Genomic DNA, 16,052 nt, shown 5'->3' with positions numbered 1-16,052 from the left:
AATTATGTTCTTTTTTTAGAAAATACTTAAGTGTTTTTCAATAATCTACTTACATTTCTACTAAATATTAATTTTAAAATATTTTCACAAAAAACGTTTTCAACAATTTTATAAACAATTTTAAAGCTCACATGTTAGGAGTGACTTTGAATCGTCAACTTTTTAATAATTGTTTCTAAAAATTCCATGGACTTATGCTTGGAGGGGTCAAAAACTTTAATAAGGTAAATAGGTAAATTGTCAAGCAACTGCCATCTTGTCGAATTGTTCCTTCTCACCCTTCAAAACTGTTGCTTCTTTTTTCACAAACTTCTGCAGAATAAGTATTCATCGTACGATTTTTTTTTTTTATTTAGAAAGAGATCAGTTGGTGGTTTTGCCTTGAGCCCGTAGTTCGGCTGTCGATTAGGGTGCCTCACCTCGAGCGACATAAGACGTGAAACATTATGAAGGCCACCCCACTTCTCCAATCCACGAGCAATGTGGTAGTGCCCTGTTAAATGTTTACAACAAAATTGGTTTAGTATGAACATGCAGTGATTAAGCCATTGTAAAACGTCTAAATATGAGATCATGATCTCCTTCTAACTAGTACAAGCCATGCCCGAGGCCCCAAATGACAAAACGATTAGTGGTTTGAGATAAGTTTTACGTTTAAATGTTGTCTAGTTACGTGAAATTAAGAGAAAATTTACCACATAAAAGAGAAATGAATATGTTCTATAGCATATACAACAAATTTCAAGTTGTTGGCGATCACTCGGGATTATCAGGATCCTCTCCTGATTTAAGGATGAGGATCCTCCTGACCAACAAGTATGGACTGTTGGATGAAAATCCAACGGCTACAAATAAGGAGTCTCTTTAAAGTTATAATAATTATAACCGTTGAATTTTCATCCAACGGTCCATATTCCTTAGTCAGAAGGATCATCATCCTTAGATCAGAGAGGATCTTGATCCTAGAAGTTGCAACATTAGTCTTACTTCTTCCTGCATATTCTCGAGGCTGTCCCCATCATTTGGTTTTCGATTCTTGTAAGCAAGAGAGAGGTTCATCGATGATGTGATCCTTCCGAACAACGTAACAAGTATTTCACAAACACTTAATTGGGAGAGATGGTTTGAAAAACAAAAAAAAAAAAAAAAGGAAAAAGAAAAAGAAAAATATCTATAATTCGATTTGTATCCATATCAGTAAACGAACTGCATATAGTATATTTGAAAGTCCAATCTATTGGACACAACATTTCATCCTTAAGGCTCCGTTTAGCGGGCAGGATGAGATGAGTTATTCTAATTAAATTAGACTTGTAACCAATTAATATTTAATGAGAAAAATTTCAACTGGAAAAATAGTTTAACGATTTTTTATAAAAATGACAATGGTGTGGTGAAAATGAATTTCTATAAATTAATAGTTGTTGAAATTCTATTTATGTTTGAGGTTTGAAAGAAAGATAGACATGTTTAAGATAATGACAAGAATTAGATATGATTAGCTTTAAACAAATAGTGGAGTACAAATTTAGTTAGTTTATGGTAATACTTTGCATTTACGTTACGTTATAACAATCGCTTTTGTCATTATAAAAAGTAAAAAAAGATACTTAACTCTACAATCATGACAAGTCTTGTCACATTAAGTTTTTGTATTATTCACGCTCTTTCAGTGTACTCCTGCACTTTGAAACAGATATAAACAACATACATCATAAATACGATCCAATGTATAATGTAAATGCAATTCTATACCGAATCTCAAAAATAGTTAGACAACGAAAGATGTGATTTGAAAACCAAACAGGAAAGTATCTATAATTGGATTTGTATCCATATGAGTAAACAACCACCACCATAACATTTGAAACTCCAATTCCATTGGACACCATATTCATCCCTAAACTTGTCTATTTTTAGTTGTTATCCCTTACCATTTGTCTAATCCTTATAATATCCTTCAAAATTGTAACAAATTAAATTTTAACTGAAACAATAAGGAAAGGTAGTTTAGTGATTTTCTATGACAATGACAATGGTTTGGTGAAGATGAATTTTAATAAATCAAATTGTCTTTGAATTGTACCTATGTTTGAGGTTTAACAGAGAGACAAATGTTTAAGATAAATGACACGAACTGGTTATAAAAAATTGGAAAACCCAAAACCTGTTTTCCTTTGGTTTCGTCTTTTTTTCTTTGTCATGGCAAAAATTGCGTGACATTTAATTAGTAAAATTGCAATCATGGTAAAATCTTGGTTTATTTAATAATTAATCATCAGACCCGCTCATATCCATTTGTGAACGAAAAGAGTAGAATGAGAATGAATAATAAATATAACGAATTTAAGATTTTGTTATTACGATGTGTTTGACATTATAAAGGTCGCTCTTGTCATTATAAAAGGGAAAAAGAAGATAAACGTTCGACAAATAACAATAACGACAAGTCTCGTTAACGGTAAGTTTTGAATTATTCACGTTTTTTTAATGTATTCTTGCGTTCCGAAACAAATACAAGTGACGCACATCATAAATATGACCGACACCTAGCATAACCATACTTTCACACTGAATCTCAAAAGTAATTTGAGAACTGTGAGCTGTGATTTGAAAACAGAAAGGGAAAGAATCTATATTTCACAGTTCAATTCCATTGCACAGAAATATTCATCACTAAAACTTGTCTGTTTTGGTTCAACATCCCTAATCTTGTTTAGCTCCTCAAACAAGCATAACCAAATCCTAGCTAATTGAAACATGCTACGGAGTTGATTGGAAAAAATAGAAACAAAAAGCCAAGCAAAAAAGAAAAAGTATGAAGCAGAAGAAAGCTGCAAATGAAGGAAGATAAAGGAAGGAGAAACAAAAAAACACACTCCCTCTCCCTCTCCCTCTCCCTCTCTGTAAGCACTCTCTCTCTCTCTCTCTAAAAAAATTACATAACACAAAAGAGAGTGAGTCGTGGAGGTGGGATGGAAGAGAAGGAAAAAAGCAGAGAGAGATGATGAGGGAAAGAGAGAGAAAAAGGGAGGAATATGGGCAGTGAGAGAAAGTGCTGAAGAGCCTCTGGACCCGACACGTGGCGATTTATGATTGGTGGTGAGCTTTCAACTACATCAAATAAGCTACTACAACAACAACATCACAAAACCAAAAAGCAAGAACAAGGTGAGAAGAGGAGAGAGAAAGTACCCACTTCTCTCTCTCTCTCTCTCTATCTCACTCCTGCCATGTCAGATTGTAACCCCGTTCCTATGACCCCGGCGAATCCGTATTTGTATGCTTTCTCTCTCTAGAAAAAATATTTAAAAAAGGATAAATGAGTAAGATTGGAAAAACCAAAAACTCTCTCTTTCCTCTCTCCCTATTTATATCCTTTGTCACCCATTCGCTTTCTCTCTCCTCCTCGTATCTCCCCACAGCCTGCCTTCCGTGCCCTAAACCTCTTCCCCCTCCACCTCCCAGCTCTTCCTCCCAATTCAGCTGCCTCATGCTGCTGCTATGTTTCTTGGGTTTTTAAACCATTACTTGATTGGTAAGCTTCTTAATTTACCTGGGCAGTCTTTATTTCTCTGTTTTTGCTCATTTTTTGGTTGTTTGTTCTGGGTTTTTTGAATTTGTGTGAGTTGAAATTTGCCCATGTGTGTTTTTTTGGTGGTTTTGATGTGGGTTTTGTTTGATTATCGAAAGATTGTGTATTTTGAGCTTTAATTGCGGTGGAAAATGGTGGGGTGTTCTTGTTTAGTGGAATCTTGGTTATTGTAGAATCTAGATTGTGTAATAAATTTTTAATAGGTGTTGAAATGGGGTTTTGTGTTTAGCTGCAGCTGAATGTGTTTGCATGTTTAAGTTTTTGTTGATTGGATTGTTAATTTTATCATTGTTTTGGTAGATTGCATTGGGCATTTGAAAGTGGTAGATTGGAAAAGATGGTTAAATTGTTCGATTGTCAGGTCTGTAGTGTGTCGGTTTTGCAGTAATGTTGCAGTATATATGCTAGTTTGCTTGGCGTGTTAAGATTATCTTGTTATCTCATGCTGCTACGGAGTTGGTGTTCGGCAATGTACCTTATAACTGTTAATCCAATATCATATTCAAGTGACTTATGCTTTTGTACCAGGTGCTGAGGTTGAATTATTTGAGAGCCGTCACTGTGGACCGTGGTAGCTGATAAAGATTTCATTTTTAGGAATTCCAATTTGCTTAGCCCTACCAAATCTAAGTATTATTCTGGTAGATCACTTGCATCCATTATCCTCGATAGTTTTGTGTTTGCTTCAAACACCTAATTAAATAAGTTTTATGACGTTTTTGCATGTAGAACCTCTGATGTGTTGACTAATTCATGGTTCCTGACGTGCTTGCTCTCACTCTTGACTATGTATGTATGACCCAGGTCTAAAAGATGAAGGAAGACAGTTCGTCACCTAGTAAAATGATAAACAGGAATTGGGTCTTGAAACGAAAACGTAGAAAGCTTCCTCATGCACCTGATCAATCTAATGGCAAAGAAGACGCTTCAGTGGCCTCAGAATCTCCAGGGAAGACTTCTTCATCTAAGCGCAAGCTGAAAAATGAATTAATTTCTGAGCGGTTTCAATCCAAGAAGAAAGGAAATGACGGGGTTAGTTTTTGCATAATTGAAATTACTCAACTGATTTCTTTAATCTGAAAAGTTCATGAAGAAAAACGTCATTGGAATAATTTTATCATTGGGTGAAATTTGTTTTCAATTTTGTTCATTTTATATTATTCTTCAGTCACTCTAGTATGTGCTTTGTTTGCGATGGTGGTGCTGATGTTTTGATTCAAACATTTTCAACCTGTGGTTTCTAGTTCTTCATATAAAAGTTATTCTGCAGCCTACTTAAGTTCTTTGTGATTCAAAACGCTGTACTTGTTCCACACACGAAGCTTTTAAGTGGAATAGTGGCTTAAAATTTAAATATACTCGAGTCTGTTCAATTGAAAACTAGAGATAGGTATAGACAGTTAAATTGATTCCTGGGTAGATGGTACGTTGATGATAATCATTTGAGATTTGATGGACTCAAGAGTGAAAGTTAAATTCTGACGGAAATGGAAACTTTTATTTTAGAATAGGCAACTGACAAGTTCACTTTAGTTGCTGAACTGTGAGTTCCTGGTCTGCTGAAGGGTTAGAAAAACATAAAGAATGGGCTCGTATTTTTTTGGGTTTAGTATTCCTTTTGAGTTTGTTGGCACAACATATTGTCAGATACAGTAACAGCATTTGTACTGCAGTTTATCGTATCTGCATGGAACATAATATTTTGCTCGTTAGCAGTCCGATGTTAGCTTTGAGCGATAAGTAGATACTTATGTTTTATGCCTACTCTGTAATATTAGTTTTTTTAGTTCTCTGACTTCATGCAACTTTTTGTCTAATCTAATTTTCTCTCATCCAGTATTTCTATGAGTGCGTGGTCTGTGACCTTGGCGGTAACTTGTTATGTTGTGATAGCTGTCCCCGAACCTATCATCTCCAGTGTCTTAATCCACCTCTTAAGGTAGATATATTTTGACGGTAGTACGATAGCTTGTTTTTCATGATCCCCCTTTTTTTATTGCAATTATGGTTTTTCCCTTTCTTGTAAAATCTTTAATTGTTATATTCATTGCGTGAAGCGCATTCCCAATGGGAAGTGGCAATGTCCAACTTGCTGTCAGAAAAGTGATCAGAAAAGTAATCTGCTTGAACCCAGAAACTTTTTGACGGATACCATTTCAAAACGAGCAAGAACAAAACTTGTCACTACGAAGTCCAAAACTGGAATGAAGTCATCTGACAGGGAGAATGCATCACATATTTTTGGAAACTCCATTGTTGCAAAGAAAAGATCCTCAAGCAAAGGAAAAGCTGTTTTAACCCATGGAGTCAAATCCTTAGAGAAGAACTCACAGATAGATATATGTAGCACCAAGCCGACTCATTCAACAGTTGGTGGTTCTGCAGACGGTATTTCATCTTGTGTGAATGTTGATGATGAAAAGAGATCCAGCATTGTCCCAGAAGAGGATTCCACAGACAGAAAGTCGAGCTCTCCTGCTAAAGAAGTTTCATCTCATTCTAAAGTTATAGCGTCAGAGCAGAAGGAAGAAGCTCCTGAGGTATCTGCCTCTCCTGATGTGAAGCCTGATATGTCTTGTACTGATGGATCTCCACGCAAGACCATTGTTCTTGCGATCAGTGCTACAACTGACAAGGCTAAAAAGAGAAAACACAAAGGAAATAATGATAAGAGTAAAAAGAAGCGCAGGAACGATAAGGGGAAGTCTGTTAGTATTTCTGAACAATCTGGATCTAAGGCAAATACTGCAAAACTGAGGGTTGGTAAAGCTCCTCGTAAGCATAAATCTATTAACCATGGGGTTTCTGCGTCTTTGCCAAGAGAAGAAATTGGAACCAAGAAGTCAGATATTAAAAGCAAAGACGAGGTATCATTAAATTTTTTTGATTTTATATTGGACCCATGTTCATATGTAGGAACCATCAATAGGCTTTTGATGACTTCTTAATAGTTTTCCAAATCATGCTGGTTTTTATACTGTTATCACTGTTATTTCCATCAAATAATTTCATGTTCTTGATGTCCATAGGCTGGTGTTATCGGGATAAGTCCTTAGTTATGTTTATTTATACGTAGTAAACATCATTGATTTGTTTCAGGAGCTTCCTGAGGGAGCAAACGACTCAGCACATAATGCAGATAAAGCTGGAAGTCATGTAGTTGAAACACCAATTTGTAGAGATAGTTTTACTGCTCAACCTCTGCAGGTAAATGAGTTTTCTAGAGTGTCAGAATGTTTTTATTACTGGATGTGGATATATAGAAAATATGCTCTTGTTTTGGTTACTTGACGTTGCTATACAGATTAATTTGTTTCTTGTATGCCCATGTCACAGGTTGATCGGGTTTTGGGATGTCGAGTTCAGGGTGACAATGCTGAATCTTCTCGTCAGATATGTGTGACAGCTGCTCCTGACCTGTGTCCTGATGATTTGCAAGTTTCTGAGACTCAAAACAGACTAGCAGATGGAAATTCTGTTTGTGATAACGACATGGATGTCGGAACTGCTGACAAAATTGTCAATGGTGGTGATGGGGATGAAAATCTTACTGAGGGTTGTGAAAATGTTGTCAGTGGTGCTGATGGGGATGAAAGCATGAAGGATGATAATCTCGTGGAGGGTTGCGAAAATGTTTTCAACGGTGCTGATGGGGATGAAAGCACAAAGGATAATGTTATAGTGGACAAAATACATGTGTACAGAAGATCTGTGAACAAAGAAGGTAAAAAAGCTAGTTCCATGGATGTGTCGAGGATGGGTGCTAAGGATTCGATTCCTGCTAACAGAATTTGTAGAGATCAAGAGGAATCTGCTGTAGCTGCAGATGATTCAGTAAAAACCCCTGAAAAAATAGTGACTGCGGAGAATACCGAAGTTAGTCTGAAAAGTCCTGATAATGATGAGGTTCGTGAAATTGAAATGCATGTGTCCCTTGACACCGAAGACAAAAAAGATGCAGATACAGAAACTGGACTCAGTAGCAGCCCTCAAACCAAAATTCAGGGGCCCTCACTGGCTGATCTTGCAGGTGGAAGTGATGGGACTGTATCGTTTGAATTTTTAGTTAAGTGGGTGGGTAAGTCTCATATTCATAATAGTTGGATCTCTGAATCTGAGCTAAAAGTCTTGGCCAAGAGAAAATTAGAAAATTACAAGGCTAAGTATGGAACAGCTGTTATAAATATCTGTGAGGAACGGTGGAAGCAACCACAGCGGGTGATTGGTCTACGTGGTGTTGAAAATGGTTCAGGTGAAGCTCTGATAAAGTGGACTGGTCTCCCGTACGTCGAATGCACTTGGGAAAGATTGGACGAGCCTATCATTAAAAATTCTCAGAATTTGATCGATCAATTTAATCAGTTTGAGCGCCAAACACTGGAAAACAATGCTTCTAAGGATGGTTCGTCAAAGGGGAAGGTTAGTTGTCAGCAAAGTGAAATAGTTACTCTGACAGAGCAGCCTAAGGAACTGAAGGGTATATTGTTTCCTCATCAGCTTGAAGCACTCAATTGGTTGCGTAAATGCTGGCATAAATCCAAGAATGTAATACTAGCGGATGAGATGGGGCTTGGTAAAACTGTGTCAGCTTGTGCTTTTATTTCATCATTATACGTTGAGTTCAAAGCCACTCTGCCTTGTTTAGTCTTGGTTCCACTTTCCACAATGCCTAATTGGCTTGCTGAGTTTGCATTATGGGCTCCTGAATTGAATGTTGTGGAATATCATGGGTGTGCTAAAGCACGAACCATAATTCGCCAGCATGAATGGCATGCTAGTGATCCAAATTCGTTGAATAAGAAAACATCTGCGTATAAATTTAATGTCCTTTTAACTACATATGAAATGGTTCTTGCTGATTCCTCACATCTCCGTGGGGTTCCTTGGGAAGTTCTCATAGTTGATGAAGGCCATCGTTTGAAAAATTCAGGAAGTAAGCTTTTCAGCTTGCTCAACTCCTTGTCTTTCCAGCATCGTGTACTGTTGACTGGTACCCCTCTTCAGAACAACATTGGTGAAATGTATAACTTGCTTAACTTCTTGCAGCCGGCATCATTCCCTTCCCTTTCTGCATTTGAGGAAAGGTTTAATGATCTTACAACTGCAGAAAAAGTGGATGAATTGAAAAAACTTGTTGCTCCACACATGCTTCGGAGGCTTAAAAAGGATGCTATGCAAAATATCCCCCCCAAGACTGAACGGATGGTTCCTGTTGAGCTGTCCTCTATCCAAGCTGAATACTACCGTGCAATGCTGACAAAGAATTATCAGATATTGCGGAATATTGGAAAAGGGGTGGCACAACAATCCATGCTGAACATCGTAATGCAGTTAAGGAAAGTCTGCAATCATCCGTATCTTATACCAGGCACTGAGCCTGACTCTGGGTCTGCAGAGTTCCTTCATGAAATGCGGATAAAAGCTTCGGCCAAGTTGACTCTGTTGCATTCTATGCTTAAGATTTTGCACAAAGAGGGTCACAGAGTCCTCATCTTTTCACAGATGACCAAGCTGCTAGATATCCTCGAGGATTATTTGGCCGCAGAATTTGGACCTAAAACATATGAGAGAGTAGATGGCTCTGTTTCAGTGACTGATCGCCAATCTGCAATTGCGCGTTTTAACCAAGATCAAAGCCGATTTGTCTTTTTGTTATCAACACGCTCCTGCGGCCTTGGTATCAATTTGGCAACAGCTGACACTGTCATTATCTATGATTCTGATTTCAACCCGCATGCTGATATTCAAGCTATGAACCGAGCACATCGAATTGGACAGTCAAAACGACTTCTGGTATATCGGCTTGTAGTTCGTGCTAGTGTTGAAGAGCGCATCTTGCAGCTTGCAAAAAAGAAACTTATGCTTGATCAGCTTTTTGTGAATAAGTCGGGATCACAAAAAGAAGTGGAGGATATTATAAAATGGGGAACAGAGGAGCTTTTTAATGATTCTCCTAGCACTGATGGAAAAGATACCGATGAAAATAACAGTAGCAAAGATGAGGCAGTGGCAGATGTAGAACATAAGCATAGGAAGCGGACTGGTGGCTTGGGAGACGTTTATACGGATAAATGCACAGATAGCAGCAACAAGATTGTATGGGATGAAAATGCAATTTCAAAGTTGCTTGACCGTTCAGACCTTCAGTCTAGTTCAACTGATATTGCTGAAGGAGAAATGGAAAATGACATGCTTGGCTCAGTAAAGGTGCTATTAAATTTATCGAATGCATTGAGTTTTTTTTTTCCCGATTAGAAGTCTTTAAAGTGATTTTATATCTGATGCCACTTGAAAGCATGACTGATAAGCCTCCCTCTCGCTCACTTTCGGATTAAAACTAAAACTACAATTTTTTGACCCAGATTGATATTATTTGTCCATTTTTCCTTCCTTCATCGGGTCAGTAATAATTAGTTGACTAGTTTTTGTGTCAGTTTTGTTATTGATTAGATTGGATGTGATCACTCTAGTCCGGGAAATTTTTTCGTTTCTCTCAATTTGCTATGTGTTCAGTTGAACCTTTTTTGGAGACCCTATTTTGGTTTGATGCTTCTCATAGTTGTAAAAGAAAGCAATCATTCTTTTCATCTTTTGTTCCATGCATATTGTTTTTGTTATCCTACTTTATGCTGCCTTTATCATTCTTTATCTCATAAAGTTTCTAACTAAAATTTTAATCAGGCCACCGAATGGAATGAGGAACCAGCTGAAGAACAGGGAGCTGAATCACCTCCAGGTGCAAGTGATGATACCGGTGTACAAAATACTGAAAGGAAAGAGGAAAACATGGTTACTGAAGAAAATGAATGGGACAGACTTTTGCGCCTTAGGTAACAAATTCTTCTACTTCACCCATGTTCAGTGTTCCATGTGTTATTACCGCTGCTCTTCTAATCTGCTAATTCATATTATCTACATTCAAACATTAGTGTTCTGATGAGGTTTTCCTGTGTACCTTTTGCTTTCCGTCTCCCGTTTTCTTGATTTATTAAGGACTTATTTGTATTTTGATGGGTTTGTAGGTGGGAGAAATACCAAAGTGAGGAGGAAGCAGCTCTTGGTCGTGGGAAGCGCCAGCGGAAAGCGGTTTCGTACAGAGAAGCATATGCTGCACACCCAACCGAAACATTGAGTGAGGTACTTCAGTTAGACATGATTGAATGAAGCATGTTGCTTTTTCTAGGCTACCTTTCTTTTGTATCTGCACTTTCACAGTGCTGCTGAAATTGTCGCTAAGAAAAACTTTCGTTTTCTTTTTCAACTGCAGATAGACTTTCCTGAAAATTACTGAACTCCTTCTATAACTGAATTCTATGTGGTTGTAGATTGGCTGAACTTGTTTCAGGCCTTTCGCTTCTAACTTGTCTTTTGACTTGCATGAATTCATATATGGTGCAGATAATTTTTTTTTTTTTTTCCTTAGGCTCCTGGACTATCTGGGCAGGAAGTTACTGCATAATTAGTTTGGTTAAGTTGCTTATCGGCAGTTATCTAATTGGTTGCATGTAAGCAGGGTGCTGACGAGGAGCATGAGCCCGAACCAGAGCCAGAGAGGGAGTACACACCTGCTGGACGAGCTCTAAAAGAAAAGTTGTAAGTTCAGATTTCCTTCAAGTAGTTATACTGTAATTGCTTTAGTTCAGCATTTTTGCGACATACCTAGTTGTGTTTTGTAAAAGGGATATACGTGTGTACCTCTCACATTTTCTGATTTGAGTTTAATTGATTTTAGAACTGGAGCCTTAATATATGGATTATCAAATTTGAACTTAATCTCTATAAATAATTTGGTGGATTTTGGAGTATTTAAATATTTCAGATATTTAGGCAGTAACAAATTTATTGAGTTGTAGGCATTTAGATTTGGTCGGTAGTCCTGAATAAATGGTTCGTGTATAATAGTGATAAGTTTTTATGCATTGTCTAAATTTTTGATTGTGGATGTCGTTAATTACTTATATTTTTACTCTACAGTGCTAAGCTCCGAGCTAGACAAAAAGAACGACTTGCTCAGAGGAATGCAGTTGAAGAACCTCAACCTAGTGAGGGACTACCTGTTGAGTCACTTCCTCAGGGTCCTACCAACACTGCTAAAGATGGGGATCAAGCGACTGAATTAGTTCAGTTTCTCAGAGAGAGGCCTTCTGTAATTGACTTGGAGGACGATAAGTTAGATCCCCCTAAGGCCAAGACTGATTCTCCTTTACGATTGGCCCGGCTATCGAAGCATAAAAGCAGTCACCTTGATCTTTCTGTTAATTCTCTTGACTACATGTCACCTGATATTTTCCTTCCCAGTCACCAGGTTCCGGGAACAAGCTCACTGCTCTCAAATAATTTATTACCTGTTCTGGGACTCTGTGCTCCCAATGCTAGTCAAATAGGATCATCAAATAAGAAATTTTCAAGGTCAAACGGTAGACAAAAAGGAGCTCGGCCAGAGTTTCCATTTAGTCTGGATCCTCGGTCTGGGACTGTGAATGAGACAGAAGTAAATGGTGATGACATGAAACTATCAGATGCACCAGCTGAAGTATCACGTCTCAAGAATAAGTTGAATAACATCCCAAATGGTGGTTTTCCATTTAGGCCGGTAAAAACTCTCTCCCTCTCCCTCTCTCCCTCTCTCCCTCTCTACATATATATATATATATATATATATCTGTGGGTGAAATTTTTTTTGATACATGATCACTATGCTTGGTCTGTTTGCAGTATCCTCCGCCTGGTCAAGGAAGCAGTCATGATTGTCCGGAAAGTTCCGGTGCTTCCTTTTCTGATTTCCATGAAAAGATGGCATTGCCTAACTTACCATTTGATGAGAAATTGCTACCAAGATTCCCACTTGGAGCAAAGAACATGCTGAGCCCCCATCTAGACTTCTTACCTAACTTGTCATTGGGTAGCAGACTCGAATCTGCGAGTGGCTCCTTGCAAGAACTTCCAACAATGTCATTGTTTCCGAATTTAAAATTTCCGCCAGATGCACCCAGATATAATCAGCAAGATAGAGATGTGCCTCCCTCCTTGGGTTTGGGACATATGCCAACTAATTTTCCATCTTTTCCTGATAACCACCGGAAGGTGCTCGAAAACATAATGATGAGGACTGGTCCTGGATCGAGCAACTTATTCAAAAAGAAATTTAAGGCAGATGTGTGGACGGAAGATGAACTTGATTTTCTATGGATTGGTGTTCGTAGGCATGGAAGGGGCAATTGGGATGCAATGCTGAGAGACCCGAGGTTGAAGTTCTCAAAGTTTAAAACTTCAGAAGATCTGTCAGCTAGGTGGGAGGAGGAGCAACTCAAGATTTTAGATGGGTCAGCTTTTGCTGGGTCAAAGTCAATAAAAAAGACTGCCAAATCCTCACAGTTTCCAAGCATATCAGATGGGATGATGGCACGGGCACTGCATGGAAGTAGACTTGTTACACCGCCAAAATTTCAATCCCATTTGACAGATATAAAGCTGGGTTTTAGTGATCTTTCATCTGGCTTTCCGCATTTTGAATCATCTGATAGACTTGGTTTGCAGAATGAGCAATATCCCCCTATTCCATCTTGGTTTCATGATAAATTCAGGACTAATTTTTCTGAAGATTCTGCTGCCGGAGCTTCTGACAGAGCAGGTACGTCTTCCAGTGTTCCCGCTGAGCAGCCATTTGTTGTCACTTCTTTTGGTACCAGTTGCTTGGGTTCATTAGGCTTGAATTCCGCTAGCAACTATGATGTACAGAAGAAGGAAGATGAACAGGGTGCTCATAGGTACGGCAAGTTGCCTTGTGTGCCCGATAGGTCACTGAATGCTTTACGTGATATGAATAATAATTTGGGAAGAGGTGAACCCTCCAGTTCAGGATTGCTGCCTAATCTCAAGAGTGGGATTTTAAAGGGAGAAGATGTTGCTGGAAGTAGTTCTTCGAAGGACACGCTTCCCCATTGGCTACGGGAAGCTGTAAGTGTTCCTGCTAAACCTCCAGTACCTGACCTGCCACCCACAGTGTCCGCAATAGCTCAATCTGTCCGGTTGTTATATGGGGAGGAGAAGCGAAGTATTCCTCCATTTGTGATTCCTGGTCCACCTCCTTCGCTACCAAAGGATCCAAGGCGAAGTCTAAAGAAGAAAAGAAAGCAGAAATCACGTCTATTTAAGCGGGTTAAACTAGACATTGCTGGAAGAGGCCGGGACTTTCATAGCAGGCACGCTGGCGACAATGCTTCAAGCTCCATTCCTATGGCCCCATCATTTCCATTGCTTTCACAAGCAATGGCTGCAACTTCAGGCCTTTCACGGATTGAGTCCGGCCTAAGTGCGCCTCTGAGTATGGTAAACCCATCATCCTCAGCGCCACATCTGAATCAGCAGAAGAAAACAACCATGGGATTGTCACCTTCCCCTGAAGTGCTTCAGTTGGTAGCATCCTGCGTTGCGCCAGGTCCACATTTGTCAGCAGCTTCTGGCATGGCAAGCACAAGCTTCCGTGACGCAAAGCCCTCATTGCCAAACTCCGTTGACCAAGTAGAACTCTTGGACTCGCAAACCGCAACTGCTAGGGTAAGAACGATGGCTAAGCAGGGATCGCCTGTTAGAACATTTGATACTGTCAGCGGGGATTCCAGCAAGACACAGTCGGATCCCCCTAGGACAGAACGACCCGCTGTAGAGGAAATTTCTTCTGAGGGCACTGTCTCGGATCATCCCGTGAATGATCAGGAATCTTAGGTGTAATACGCGGAGCGAAGATTAGAACACAGCTATTCTTTTGTGTTGTTCATGGCTCCGACGTGATTGAATTTTTGTAGGTTTCGTGTAGTGCATGATAAACTAGGGTTGTTAGGATATATTGTGTAAAGCTTATGTAAGAGAATGAAAGTATAGTGTTGTTTCCTTCTCATTTTTCCATGTGTGTATCCATGGAAGCTTTCTTCTTCCTCCTTGTGGTCTCATCAATGAGGTCTGATCAGCGGCTCCGAACCGATTGGTTTTGCTGAAAAAATGGCTGGTTTGGGACTTAGAATTTTCTGGTGGCCGTTTCCGTGTGGCGGTCTTGTGAACTGTTGATTTGTTTACAGTTGAAAGAGGAGTTCTGCGTTGAGCAACCAAATCTCAACTGGTTTTGTGTAAGTTTGTTTTGATAGTCAAAGATTTGGTTGTTTTAACTTTTAAGTGATTAAGGTTGATGCAGATGAAATTTGGTCCAACTAGAAGTTAAAGCAGTGTCTCTTACACACTTTTTTATTTATGGTCATCCAAAGAAATAAATTAAACGAAAACCACAGAATTTACGGTCATCTAAAAAAATGAATTAAACGAAAACCAAAGAGTGTGAGGAGAAAAATAATGTGCGGTTACCATTTTCCTTTCTTTATCATGACTAATTGTGGACAGTAAGTTATTTCTGCATATTTTGTCGTCTCATTTTTGTTTTGGGGGTAAAGATTTTCATGTCCCAGGATAAAATTTTAATTTGGAACCTTGCTGTCTTTTGTCCTTGTAAAATGATATTCTAACATCAGCGATATATCATAAAAATAACAAATATATCTGAAAACAAATAAAAATATAGAACGAACACAAAAAGAAGGAAGAAGAGTTTTTTTTAGCCAAAAATGATCCCAAGAATGGGATAATTCATCATTTTAATTTTTAAGATTTAAAATCGATGGAAGTGATCTTGAGTTTGTATACCATCAATCATTTTGATCATTTCACGAAATTTTTTGTTACATAAAGATCAAAATCCCTTCAGTTTAATAAACAATAGACCAAAATAATTTAACAAAAATTAAAAATATTTTTAACAGAATAATTAAAATAATTAATGATAAACAAAGACCCCTTCTCTTGATTATCATTTTGAATAAAAAGCCAAAAAAATTATGAAGAAGAAAATTGATAGTCAAACTATTATCTATTAGTCAGCACAATAATTAACCACTGGTACAAAAATGTATTAGCTTAGCTTGCTTCCCCCATCATATCAACCTCTCACTCTCTCTCTCTCTTTCTCTCTCTCTAGAAATCTCAGATGCCAACCTCTACCAGACTACCACTATACAAAATACCCATTGCATCCTAATGAAAGATTACAAGCTCAACATAATATATATATATATATATATATTTTTTTTTTTTCCTTTTTCTTTTCTTTTCTAGTGAGGAGTGGTGGTGTCTAGCCTGGGAGTAGAAGCTGCGTTTCCTGACGGGTTGGCCACAAACCTGGAGGAAAATGCACAGAACTTGAAGTAATCTTGGTCATCCAACAAGTTCCCACACCCACTGGCATCAAAGTTGAGAGAATAGCTCAGTGGATCATAGTGGGACTGCAATGAACTTTGCCTGTTAGCTGCAGCCCTTACCCTTCTCCTATGTTTCCTAATTAGCTTCCTCACCAGTTTGGTTAGACAAGTGCAGTGGGATGATAAACCATTCATACACCTATTGGCGGCGGTTG

General features: G+C 38.4%; 1 protein-coding gene across 3 annotated transcripts; it reads left to right on the top strand.

The window, feature by feature from the left end:
• The first annotated feature begins 3,276 nt into the window (after positions 1 to 3,276).
• LOC137727751 (protein CHROMATIN REMODELING 4-like) lies at positions 3,277 to 14,494 on the top strand. Of its 3 annotated transcripts, none has more exons than XM_068466568.1 (12): positions 3,277 to 3,538; positions 4,124 to 4,236; positions 4,400 to 4,627; positions 5,433 to 5,534; positions 5,653 to 6,462; positions 6,695 to 6,802; positions 6,932 to 9,802; positions 10,277 to 10,425; positions 10,618 to 10,732; positions 11,109 to 11,188; positions 11,570 to 12,188; positions 12,311 to 14,494. In XM_068466568.1, exons 3-12 carry the CDS (start codon positions 4,409 to 4,411, stop codon positions 14,318 to 14,320), a joined length of 7,083 nt encoding a protein of 2,360 aa, XP_068322669.1. In that variant the 5' UTR covers positions 3,277 to 3,538; positions 4,124 to 4,236; positions 4,400 to 4,408; the 3' UTR covers positions 14,321 to 14,494. The 3 variants fall into 3 exon arrangements, with proteins under 3 accessions (XP_068322669.1, XP_068322668.1, XP_068322670.1); XM_068466567.1 differs by having other exon boundaries at positions 4,325 to 4,627; XM_068466569.1 differs by lacking the exon at positions 4,124 to 4,236.
• Positions 14,495 to 16,052: the final 1,558 nt, after the last annotated feature.

The sequence above is a fragment of the Pyrus communis genome, chromosome 3 (assembly GCF_963583255.1).
Source record: "Pyrus communis chromosome 3, drPyrComm1.1, whole genome shotgun sequence".
Taxonomy (NCBI): domain Eukaryota; kingdom Viridiplantae; phylum Streptophyta; class Magnoliopsida; order Rosales; family Rosaceae; genus Pyrus; species Pyrus communis.
Note: the sequence above shows the minus strand (reverse complement) of the source record. Positions and strands in the feature narration are given on the sequence as shown.